Below are 13,153 nucleotides of genomic sequence, written 5' to 3' on the forward strand. Positions count from 1 at the left end.
TTATATATATATATTTCACAATCGTAGCAGGTCAGGCCTCTAAAAGGTTTTACATTAATTTGGCCCACACGCACTTAAATACCTCCCTTTAAATATCCAATGAACCCAGTCACATTAGCAGCTTCTTTAACTTGTGTTACGTTGACGAGGTTAAAAGTGCAGTTCCCTTGTAGAGACAACACTGCCATGTGGTGTGGGGCCGTGTATCACTGATACATACAGCTGCCGAGATGTCTCACACAAGTTACATCAACAGAAAACACAAAAGCCGCACAATCTCATCGGAAGCGAGCAACGTATTTTTAACGATGAAACGAGAAGAGAAACCTGATGCGATCAAAAACCTGGACAATCCAATCACTGCTTAAAACACGATGCTTGTTTATTTGAAGTTTTACGGTAAAAAAGGTAAGCAAAAAGGCACCTATACCGTAACTCCTCAAATAGAAAAGCATCAAAATTTGAGTAAGTTCTCAGAAAAGACAGATCGTGACCCGACAGCAGAAAGTTACTCTTCTCATTTCATCACCAGCCTCCGTTGTCGCTCACTTCCGTTGCGATTGTGTTTCCATTGTGTGGCTTTTGAAGTCGTGTTTTGGATTTTGTGTTCGTATCTTCTGTTACAGCGAGAGACGACCGGACCTCCGCAGATAAATGTTTGTGCCTTGAGCATGAGGACAAAGACAAATCCACGAAACATCAACCTCTTCAATCACAGTGTACGTAGCACCATGCTGTGACTGTCTGAGCTCCACAGTTATTGTATAAAAATAAAAGACACACAGTTGTGTTTTCTAGAACTTTCCCCAGTAACAGCAGTCACCCTTTTAAAACACAGTGGGATTCATCAGCTGTGATTTGAGAAATTATTATTTACATATTCTTAATTAAACATTCAAATGCAACGGAAAAGGATGTGGATGTAAAAAGTAGTAACCCGACAAGATGAGTGACAAAAATCTACCAGGAAATCTGCCAAGCGAAGTCGCCCGAAAGCCAAGTTGAGCTGCATTTCATTAAAAAAGCTTTTATAGTTTGTAATTATGTACTTATTAAAAGTCACAGTGACGTCCTGTCGTTTAATTTACTGTTAATGATCTTGTGATGAACCAGCAGCTGATCACTGGGTGTGTGTGTGTGTGTGTGTGTGTGTGTGGGGGGGGGTGTTCATTGTTCAGCATCAGCCCTCATCAGGAAAGTAACAGATACTGAACTCTCAAAAAGTTCAAGCTCGAATATAACTTTAAAAAAAAAGAAAAAGTATCAATCGTAAAAAAAAATGATCCTGTAGATGAAGGAACCAAAATAAACGTTACCAATACACATGTGTACTGCACGTATTGAACTTTTGCCCTGGTTCCTATCCACAGCTTCATTTGTGCTCAGTAAAAAGGTATCGTATCAAAATAGTTAAAACATAAAAATCCCATTTTATCTATACAAATTTTGTTTTCTTGACTTTAAAGTCTTGGGTTCCAGTATTCATCTCATCTTTTACTGAGTCAAACAGCCAAATTAGACAATTTAATAAAAAAAACCTGAATGCTCTGAGTGACGGGTTCACACGAGTCTCCATACGTCTCCTGGATTTACAGCGATTTCCGACACACGTCATTGTTTTGATATACGCAGAACAGAGTCGATTAGGGAACCTCCTGTTTCCTCAATCTTCGTCGTCGTCGTCTTCATCGTCTGCGGTGGCGCTCTGCCCGTCACGCAGGAAGGCCATCTTCTCCTTGGTCATGGGCTCCATCATCATGCTGGCTGGCTTGTAGGGACCGGACTTGTTCGACGTGGCCTCTGCGCTGTTTCGAATGCCGTATCCAAAGTAGATAACAAAACCTGCCAGATGGGGTGGATGCATTAATGCAAAGAGGAATTTCTTCTAACAAATTAATAACAATACAGGTCTTATTATTTTTATAAAAATCACAAAAAAGTACCTAAAGCCATCCAGATGGCAAACCGCAGCCAGGTTCCTCTGTCGAGCTGCATCATCAGGTAAACGTTAATAAACATACTGATGACTGGGAGAAACGGCAGCAGGGGAACCTGGGAGGAGAGAGAGTGGGAAGTTTAACATGTGATATCGAGAAAAGACACAAAAAGTGATGGGAAATGTAGACAATACGACAAAAAAGGAGTTACAGGGAAATACCTCGAGCAGATGAGCTGGAACTTTATATGTTTGCCAAACAACTTCAAAAGCCATAGATCTTAAGTATTATCCTAATTTTCTGGGTTTCATTTAGGTTATTTCTGCATGAACAAGTTTTAGAGCAGTTGCAAAGTGTCTGTGTTACTCTATAGAAATAAAAGTGTCTTTTTTTACTACTATTATATTATAAGATTGAGTTCAATTCTAATCAATCAAAAATATAAATAAACCTGTGCTCAATTTTGTAAAAACTTGTAAGAAAACACTTCTAGTCTAAAAGATGTGTAGTAACTGAGCAGGTAAGAATCAATAATAGAGTCTTCAGTTACACTATAATCTAACTGTTCTCTCCTGGGAGCTGTACCTTGAAGGCGAGCTTGGTCTTGCTCTGAGGTTGTCGGCACACGATGCCGCAGAGAACCAGACAGATCAACGTGACGATGGTGAGGATGGTCAGAGACCAGGGCGCCATCCCTCCATGAACCGCCACAATGCTGAAGACAAACACCAACACACCTGCAGGGGGGGTGAAGGGAGAACGTCAGGGGATGATAACCGGGTAACCAGGAGAGTGTGTGTGTGTGTATGTGTGTGTGTGTGTGTGCGTCCCTCACCGAGTATACTGGTGCAAACATTCACAATGGAGCCAGACAGTCGGGAAGGTTCTGTGTTCGAGGGGGAAAGCAGGTTCCTGATGGTGAGGCGATCTGCGGGCGGGGGCAGCATGTCGATGTTCACCTCGCTACACGACTCCCCGATGTCCGGCTCCTCCTGAGTGTTGGCCATCTCGTAGGACGCACTGGGCTGCACGGGCTGGTACCTGCACACGACAAACCACCACCACACGTGAATGAGCAGCAACTGATGTAGATGATTCATAAATGTAATCTGACATCTGTCTTCTATTGTTTTATCACACATTTGGTGGTTTATTTTATGCATAGATTACGCTGTACAACAGTTTAAGAAATCCTTTTTTAAACCGCAAAATGCATAAAAACATGAAATGTATAAGATACATTCACAAACTTTAGTAAGGCTGAAGGTTCGTTAAGTAGGCGCTTCCAAAACTTTGTCTCTTTTTCTTTTACTTTGATAAACTCTCAGCACCTAATAGACTTTTGGACGGACTGGTCTGTTCGCCTCTGAGTGGAGGAATTCCTTCTCAGTCTGTGAATGTATTAATGTGTGGTTCTCCAGCCTGAGGACTCTACCTGAGGACCAGCACACAGGCAGCGACCAGGGTGTAAGCCAGCAGGGTGCCGATGGACATCAGGTCAACCAGGTCCTTCAGGTCAAACAGGAACGCCATCACAGCTGCAGGAGCAGAGGGAAATACATGTCAGCAAAAAGAAAAACATCTTTAAATTAATCCAACAGGTTTAAACAGCAGAGTAAGCACATTATACACGAGGTAAAATAGTTTCTAGACTTTGAATTTCAGAAAGTTGAGCAGAACAGCACCCAAAACACTACAATCCTCCTGCCACAAGGGGGCAGTCTTGCCTTGGCCCTCAGCTCAGCTACCTACCAGACAAGAGCCCTGACACCAAGGTGGCGATGATGGGCGTCTTCCTCTTGCTGACACGTGCCATAAAGGAGAAGAGCAGACCGTCCCGAGCCATAGCAAAGATAATGCGAGGCAGCGGAAACAGGGAGCCGAGGAGACTAAGCCGAGGGTGAAGCAAGAAGGAGGAAGAGGAGAAGAAGGAGGAGGAGGAGGAGGAGGAGGAGGAGGAGGAAGAAGAGAAGAAGGAGGAGGAAGAAGAGGTTTATAATGTGGAGCAGAAATCCTCATTTTGTGAACCCTGGTTCCTCACACAAGGCCTCAGCTGCAGCCACACACATCCTCACATCCTGATTGGACAACATGCTCTGTTGTCCAATCAGGATGTTGCCGGGTCAGAGTTTTAAACGGCTGAAATTTAGGATACCTTCAAGTTTCTGACTTTATGCCGTGTGACCATATTTTGTTTTGTGCCAGTGCTGAGGCTGTGTGAACCAAGAGTCACATAGGGCTCTGACAGGAACCCCCCCCCATAACCAGTTAGTAGGTTTAGGTCGCGACCTCACCTGCCACAACACCCGATGCTATTGTAGCTGTTAGAGGGGTTTTGGTTCGTTCGCTGATTTTAGCCAAACATTTGAAGAGAAGCCCGTCTTCTGCCATGGCCCAGATCACTCTGGGCATTGGGAACATGGAGCCTAGTAAACTAAGGTGGGGGGGGGGAGACAGAAAAACAAAAGCATGCCGTGCACGTGAATGCACACAATTAGAACAGGGAACAAGAGTCAGGGTCAATTTAAATATTTAAGTGTCACTAAGAAGATCACAGAACTCCGTCAAGGCCTAACTGTCCGTTTATGAAACCACATTTAAATCCACTGGATCAGGATTTGTATTTTGATCAACACAAATTGCACAATTAAATAATAAGTGCTGTGATGAATTAACGAAACACGTGGGTAAACGCCCGTCATTGTTAGTTGGTTAAAACAACATTCCTGGATCCAACCACTGATCCAGACCTGCACCAACATTTCATAGGTTCTTCAGTCGGGTAATAAAACCTAATGTGCATTTGTCATCATTCTAATTCATCGCAAACAGTGAGTCGGCAGAATATTGTTTTGCGTTATCATTAAGATTAATTCAATTACCAAGTGGCTCAAACCATTAAACAAATAGCCTAGAGTGCATCATTCAACATCATCTAAAGATGAGCCCTGCAAATTAGCTTGGGCTGTTATAATATTCAGTTAATATCAACTAGAACATATATTTATACATCACAACCACATGCAAAAAATTTCTAAATTTTAGGACAAACATTTGTCCTGAACAAACGTTGTGAAGCTGGATTAAAAACACAGGTGTTAATATGTGGGTGCCCATTTTGTTTGCTTTCATGCACCAGTGACAATACAGGTTCCTGCCAATGGTTTCACAGTATTCCACTGATCTACAGGTGGTGTTTACAGCACAGCATCAACACAAGGCTCACGGGATGTAAACAGGAATACAAACAATGCTTTGTAACTGTTTTACGATGCAGGACATGTTTTCAAAGTGTCATGCAGAACAGTCACAAGAGGCGGCAGGAGGTCCTCTCACCTGGTGGACAGGGCGCACAAAGAGCCAATGGCCACGGCGTACGTGGCTCCCTCCCAGCCCACGTACTTAAAGGCCACCGGCAGAGGGCTGTTCTTGTCCAGCAGGTAGTAAGGCATCATCACAGTGAGCGCAGCGGACACGGCGAAGTACGCCACGAAACAGATGAGGAGCGAGGCCACGATCCCGACAGGGATGGCCCTCTGGGGGTTCTTCACCTCCTCTCCTACGGGGGGAGGAAACACAACCCGGAGATGTCAGAGGAAGATCGGCATCATGTGAGATGATGATCAGATCGACGGGCTTCCTCTCACCTGTTGTGGCGATGCAGTCAAACCCGATGAAGGCATAAAAACACGTGGCCGCACCAGAGAGGACTCCGGAGAAGCCAAACGGCATAAAACCGCCCTCACCAAGGGATTCTTTTGATGGCAAAGCATAAGTCATGCTGGAAATAAAAAAGGAAGACGTTTGATTATTTGGACCTTCAATATTTTTTATGGGGACTTTCTTAAAAGGTTCCTACTGTCACCCACTTGAGGCTGGAGTTTCTGGTGAAGTTGAGGATCTTTTCAGGGTTCACGTTCCAGTTCTCCAGGTTTCCCTTCACCATGCCGGAGATGACCACAAACAGCAGCACCAGCACGTTGATGCAGGTGAACACTTTATTTACCACGGCCGACTCCTTCACTCCGAATACAAGCAGTCCTGCACGACAACCGGAAAAAGACAAAGTGAAAAATGTAAACATAAAACATAAACAAAAAAAACAAACATATGAGAGTTTACGCATCTTTATGAAAGAGGCTGCTGTTTCAGTTTGTAATTCTATGACTCAAAACCCTGCACTCGCACTCATATACCATCCTGTGATCCAGCTTCAGCTCTCCTCCTCTCGCTTAAAATAAAAAAATCTGAGCAGAAATCCTATGCAGGCGTTTCACACATGCACAGCAGAAGCGCAAGTTCGAGGAGAAACAGAGAAATAAGCACAAGCAGGTAATATTTGAGTGCAAGCGCAGTATTTTGAGGAAGAGCATAACAAAAATCTGAACGTGGAATCATTAATATGAACTGCTCTCAAACTGAAAGACTGAGCTCGTGAATAAAGATAGAAAACAAAAGATGTATCTACAGCTCTAGAGTAGAGCTGATTCGTTCCTGACCTGTCAGAGTGATGATGATGAAGACGGCAAATATGTCCGGATACTCTGCCAGGATGCCCGGGGCCTTGATGGTCATGTATTGTCTGCAGAATATCTCGATGTGCCGTCCAATCAGCTCGTCAAAGGTCGCGCTCCACGCTCTGGCCACGCTTGAAGTTCCTGTGCAGAGAAAACCATTTTATAGAAACAGAAGGATATCTGGTGGAGAAGCAAAACTCCTTCCCTCCCTTGTTTAAAGGGTCTCACCGATGATGTAAGAGAGGATGAGGTTCCAGCCCGTGATGAAGGCCCACAGTTCTCCCACGGTCACGTAGCTGTAGAGGTAGGCCGAGCCGGTTTTGGGGACACGGGCTCCGAACTCGGCGTAGCACAGGCCGGCGAGGACGGACGCCAGGGCGGCGATGAGGAAGGAGAGGACGATGGCCGGTCCGGAGCTGCTTCGGGCCACGGCGCCGGCGAGCACGTAGACGCCGGCCCCCAGCGTGCTGCCGACCCCGAGGGCCACCAGATCGAACGTGTTGAGGCATCGACACAAGCGGGAGTCCTCGGCGTTACAGTCGACCACCTTCACCCGCAGGAGCTGCCTCCCCACGTCTTTCAGTTTGGCCAGAATCATCCTGGCTGGCACTATGTGTACCGATGCTCTGCTGTAGGAACTTCACCTGTGGACATAACAAGACAGGAGCACAGAGTTACTACACAAATGAAAACAGACACAATGCATGTGGTTTGTATTTCTTACTTCCTCCAGGGAGGGTATCTCTTCACTCCAGTCTGTTAACTGGTCGGCTGGATTGTTTATAAGCAGGATTACACAAAAACTACTTGACGTGTATTTTGACTGTTCTGTGTACCATGCAACTAACATGGAGGAGGCAGGGTTTATGACATGTACTGAAGACAGCCACTAGGGAGTGATTGAGATGCTTTGGTTTCACTTTCGGGCAGTTGTTTATTGGCATGATGAGATATGGACCGAGAGAGAACCCCTTCAATTTTGGCCTGGATCTGTACAAGGTCAGATTCAGTTTTTTTTTTATCACTTTCTTTAATAATAATAATAATAAATGTATTTGTATAGCACTTATCTAAACATGGTTACAAAGTTCTTGACACAAAAAGATCCATGAAAAAATGAGGAATGAATTATTATAAAAGATATTATGTTCAATTTGAAGAGCCAAATCAAAACATAATAAAGTCAAGACTTTAACTTTATAGAGATAAAGTGCTCAGGGCGTCGAGACACTAACACAAATAAAAGTGCCTCAGAAAACTGAGGAAATATCCTTACGATACATATTTGAGTTCAGTTTTCTCAGGTGTGAAGATGAAATCATGACAATAAACCGTGTGTAAGGTGTCGGTTCATTTCAGGAAGAAATATTAAAATAATTAATGGAGCTATTGTTCTGAATACAAAAATATGTCCCACAATTCTCTGCGACTTGTATGGATAAAATGTTAAAATATGCCTTTTACAGTTTAATAGCACTGTTACATATTTACACTGATATAAAGAGTGAACTGGAAGCTGCCTCAAGAGGCAACAAGTACATTGAGAGAACAAACTAATACTAATACACAATAAATCTTTAGTATTGAGCATCAGAAAAAAACAGACACAAATCTCAACAAACACATTTTAGCTTAAAAATGTTTATCTATTCAAATATAGTTTACATCTAAATTTGTCAATGCCAAGTTTATTAATAAGAAAATTCCTCTGACCAGTTTGATCTTAAGGAATACATACTTCAGCCAACACAGCTTCGATCATTCTACCTTAAAAAGACTTGATGCTCTCCTGTAATTATCCGTGGTGAAGTTCTATTGTTCCAGGCTACAGCAGCAAAACAGAAAGGACGAGACCGAGATGTGAAGGACTGCTGAGCTTTTCTCCATTTAATAGAAATATAGCAGGTAGAATATCCAGATGCAGGAAATGTGAATTAATCCGGAATTGCCAAACTTTTCTAAATCCAATCGAGATCTTTTAAAAACAACGCACAGCACCGAAAGCAGATCTTCACAACAACACACACACACACAATACTCACTGTCACAATAACACAATACAAAGCAGGATCGTCCACCTTCACCCTTCTTTCAGTCTATAAATCCTCTCAACCACTTCCTCCGAGTGTGTGTGTCTGTGTGTAGCTGTGGACCGATTTCCCTTCATCAGATGAACATAGCCCAGAGACACAGAGGTTTACAAGCGCTGGCTCGACATGTGACGCCGAAGCCTCTTAGTATACAAACCATTCAGGTGTCCGGTTCACAAATAGAAGCGTGACGTGTCACATGGCCTCAGGACTCAAACACTCGGGGCAGCTGTGACGATGGCCATGTTCCACCCGCACAGGACTGACCATCATCATCGAATGACAAATACAAGAGGGCAAGATGACCCGATTTGACAGCAGACATACGTCATTGTAGAAAGTGGAATGGTTGTTCAAGACTTAAGGAGAGATTGTGATTGTAAACGTGTCTCGTATACGGTCCTACAATCACAGAACTCTGGATATATGGAGCTGCTGAGGGTTATCTCCTCTAGTCTCGATTCTCTTAGAAGAAAAACACATTCAAGGACTAAATGAGCCGTAGTTGTCGTCAAACAATTTCATGTTGTCCGTCTGGGTTGTGATGACCTGGGACAGTTGGGGCCAGATATTTAAAATCAGGCCAGAAGTGTTTGATAACAGGAAGGCGGAAGTGTCAATAAAAAGTATAGGACATGGAAAGAACATGTCCTTAGAGGCCGCTCAAGGGTGAACGTCCCATCACAGCCAGGGGAGAGAAAACAAAGGTGGAGGAGCAGTCGTTCGGCACGAGCACATACCCACATGATGGGGCACGCAGAGATGGAGCTATAAAAAGCAGGTTGGGCGGCGAAAGGACCATGCCCTCTCCTCGGCCAATCACTGGGCTCGCTGCGCGGGTGAATCTGGAATAGCAGTGAGTCACATGCTCGTCACGGCTTGGCTGTGGGAAAAAATACTCCTTCAAACGTCTCCCCTGTGTCGGCTGTGACATTGTTTAGTGTCTCACAAGGAATTCAGCGCAAAGCTCCGGCATAATCTATAGAGCAGAGGTCAAACTTGAAACTAACACGACCTGAATCCACCGGAAGATAGTTATGTTTAACAAATTGTATTATATCCTCTGAGCAGCCACAACAAGGACACCACTCGAGCGGTAATATTGAACCAGCATGTGCGTGTTGCCTGATAAACGATGCTACAAATGTTGTCACATCCATAACTCACAACAGACGGACACCTGCACAACCACCTGCGTCCGGACAAAACACATTATCTCAGAGATTTCCGCGAAGCAACTCGACACTTTTCTCTGCCGAACATAAATTTAAGAAATACTGCCGGATGTGTTTGATTACAGTTTTTTCCCTGCGTGGATTGGAAAAAGAAGATGGAAGAGGCGGCAGGGAGCCCATTCGGAGCCCACTGAGCTGGCACTTGGCACACGAAGGGCATTTAGCCGCACGACAAAGGAGCCCACCTGCCCTTGTTGTGTAACCGGGGACGGAGCACACAAAGTGCCATGTGAGGGCCATCACAAAGCAGACGGCTCACACGAGCCAAACAAACGTTCCTTTCCGGGGATTCGGGCCTTGGCGACACCTCTAGGGCCACGATGACCTTGTACCACTGCAGCTGGGGGAGGACAGAACTAAAAAAAAAAACAGCCATCTATTATAAAAAGAACAGCTTCTACTATTCTGAGTGTGAGGTGTTTATAGCTGGAGTATCCTCGTAACGTTTATTGCACTTGTGACAATTACTGGCACACAATCACTTTGATTTAACACTGGAACAACTCTGCCTTCATGACGCACATAAATAAATCTTCACTGCGGACGTAATATCTCATATAAAGTGGGAAGTTGCTATCTTGTGCTAAACTGGTTGTCTGGACCACATCACACTCAGTCTAACAACTGGCTTTCACTGCAGCAGGGGCGGATCCAGGGGCAGGGCTAGGGGGGGCACGGACCCAAGCTGAAATCTGATTGGTCCCTGAAGTTCCCCAGTCCTGTCAGTATCTTTTTATTTATATATATATATTAATAGACTAGTCACTTACTAACAATAAATATTGTAAAAGTTTGTGCTTAAACAAGGAACAGTTTTCAAAACATATCCAAAGATGTGTGGTTTTGAAAATTGAAATGCACCTCACTTGTCCTCTTGTCCCAATAAGGAAGATAAGTCCCCATAATTTGACTATGTAAACAGATTTATGACCCCACATCATGAGGAAATAACTGGACAACTACACACTTACACACACACACACACACACACACACACACACACACACACACACACACACACACACACACACACACACACACACACACACACACACACACACACACACACACACACACACACACACACACACACACACACACACACACACAGTAGCCAATAATAGTGTAATCCGTGAAGTGGATTCTGAGCTGTTGTCACGTCCATTTTAAAACCAGGTGCGGTGTCAGAAGCAGGCTCCTGTTCTGGCTCGGCTGACGTGACCTTGCAGCTTCTCACCGTCTGACTCGGTGTTTACATTCTGCACCTCCCTCAGGATTCACACTCCAACTTGTCAGCATGACACCACAGGAAGCCATATGTTTCAGGCTAACGTTTCACAAACTGAATATTTACATATGTTAATATAAATGTCACGGATTTCCAAGGATCATTCCTCCGCACACTGGGTGACACACATTAAAATGTTAAAATATTAATTTGCAAATATTTTTAAAAACACACCTAATTGGCCAATACGCTATTCTACATTTTCATTCTTCCAAATGTGCTGAAAATATGAAGCATAGAATAAACACACTAAAAATATCATAAACACTTAGCAACCTTTCTAACGGAGGCCTGAAACAGGAGCCTGTGATTCCAGGTATTGAGGCGTTAATGATCAGAATAATTCTTTGTGATTACAGCGACTGTTTGGTAACAAGTGTGAAAGAAGACACAGCTCCCGCTTAAAATAATACCGGATTAATACTTTAGCTGCTGAAGGGGACACACACACACACGTTAGGTACTCATCTGGCAAGTGTTAGCCTCAGATGTGACCCAGTGACTGACTCTGAAATCAAACATATTAGACATCAGATACTGGAATATTTGGGATTAATATAAAAACATTTAAGAAGCTTAAGAAGCTTTTGTGCCTCGTGTCACAGAATCTACTCCAGGCGAGTACAGAGCAGAGGAATGTTTACAGAGATCATAAAATGTATGCACATGCAGACACGTGAGGTGGGACAAAATAATTATTATAATGATTAATTTACATATGGAGATACAGATATTACTGAAATTGTGGGCCACGATTCGTGTATCGATTCCCAACCTGAGAAAGAACGATTTTAATCCCTGCCAAAACGTTAACCTTTTTCCTTTTAATATTATTGTGAAGACTTTCCCCAGTACGCCGACTGAGAAGTTTCCTGTTGGCCTCTGACTTAAATCTAATAATTACCCATGATTCTTTTACTGCACTGTCCCCGTCAATCCTTTATATGTGATGTTAATAATCTGTTTTATTCTCTTCGGAACTCTTTTCATGTTATTCTATTCTGCATTGTGCTATGTTGCTTTTTACAATTCAAGCCATTTGAATTGCCCGGTGGCTGACGTGTCTTTCCCAATATGTTGATATTGATGGAAATGAGTAAAGTCTTTATCGGAAAACTGTGATTATGAGAATCTAACTGAGTAGAGTTTACTTTAACATGACTTTACTTTTACTACCTAATATACACAGGGTTTGTTTGTTTACATGCATTTTAAAACATAGGGAATTGGCAACAGACAGCTTCACATGGTCAGAAGATCTGTCCTCATAGTGGGAGAGATGTTTAAGTCGTTTGTTGTTTTTAAAGTGTGGGTGTTTTATTGTGAGTCCCTCCCCCCCCACACACACACACTCTCAAAGGAAAAGTTTCCCTTTCTGTTCTCACACTATGTGTGGAAATCAGTCAAACTGCAGGAAACACGTCTCTCTCTCTCTCTCTCTCTCTCTCTCTGTCCAGTAACGTTCAGATTCCTCCTCCACAGTAAAAGCTGCTCTGTGATGAGCTGAGCTCATGTTGCATCAGCCGGACACTTCCTTGTTCCTTCTCCTCACCACGTGCACAAACCTGCAAACTACTGCTCCGGAGCGCGCGAGTCTCAGATGTGCAGCGCGCGCATTCTTCTTCTCAAAAAGAAACAAACTTCAAAGCCTCGCACGTGCAACATGTGTCAACTTCAAGCTCCGATTTCAAAATAAGGGTTTGGAGAGGTTATTATTAAAGTTCAAAACGCCTCTTACCTTCTGCGCAAAGACACAACAGAGAGGAGGTGAAGAGCTGGTTTCCTGTCAATGGGGATCAGGCATCGACTGGTTACTTTTGACAGATGGGTTGAACAGAGGTGTTGCCCTGATAGTGTTCGAGACTCCGCCCAAAAGAATGGAGGGGAGTGTCAGGCTATAAACGCTCCCGTTTCTGCAAGTACCACCTGTAACCATTGGGTGGCGCTGTTTACTAGCAAATGCACCCTCCATGCTCGTGCTTGCTGCAGCCACCCCACACACACACACACACACACACACACACACACGCCACACGTTGCATATACTGTTGAAGAGCATCTTTGTGTTTTTGTTGTGTTACAACAA

General features: G+C 43.8%; 1 protein-coding gene across 6 annotated transcripts; it reads right to left on the reverse strand.

Moving 5' to 3' along the window:
* Nucleotides 1–306: 306 nt before the first annotated feature.
* LOC128440659 (high affinity cationic amino acid transporter 1) lies at nucleotides 307–12,931 on the reverse strand. 6 transcript variants are annotated; one of them, XM_053423434.1, is made up of 13 exons: nucleotides 8,497–8,692; nucleotides 8,222–8,279; nucleotides 6,683–7,098; nucleotides 6,437–6,595; nucleotides 5,807–5,978; nucleotides 5,585–5,718; nucleotides 5,274–5,496; nucleotides 4,232–4,371; nucleotides 3,373–3,475; nucleotides 2,773–2,978; nucleotides 2,523–2,674; nucleotides 1,944–2,052; nucleotides 307–1,842 (listed from the first exon to the last, which is right to left on the reverse strand). In XM_053423434.1, exons 3-13 carry the CDS (start codon nucleotides 7,050–7,052, stop codon nucleotides 1,664–1,666), a joined length of 1,947 nt encoding a protein of 648 aa, XP_053279409.1. In that variant the 5' UTR covers nucleotides 7,053–7,098; nucleotides 8,222–8,279; nucleotides 8,497–8,692; the 3' UTR covers nucleotides 307–1,663. The 6 variants fall into 6 exon arrangements, with proteins under 6 accessions (XP_053279409.1, XP_053279405.1, XP_053279410.1 ...); XM_053423430.1 differs by lacking the exons at nucleotides 8,222–8,279; nucleotides 8,497–8,692 and adding an exon at nucleotides 12,806–12,931; XM_053423435.1 differs by lacking the exons at nucleotides 8,222–8,279; nucleotides 8,497–8,692 and adding an exon at nucleotides 11,481–11,657.
* Nucleotides 12,932–13,153: the final 222 nt, after the last annotated feature.

The sequence above is a fragment of the Pleuronectes platessa genome, chromosome 5, assembly GCF_947347685.1.
Source record: "Pleuronectes platessa chromosome 5, fPlePla1.1, whole genome shotgun sequence".
NCBI classification, from domain to species: domain Eukaryota; kingdom Metazoa; phylum Chordata; class Actinopteri; order Pleuronectiformes; family Pleuronectidae; genus Pleuronectes; species Pleuronectes platessa.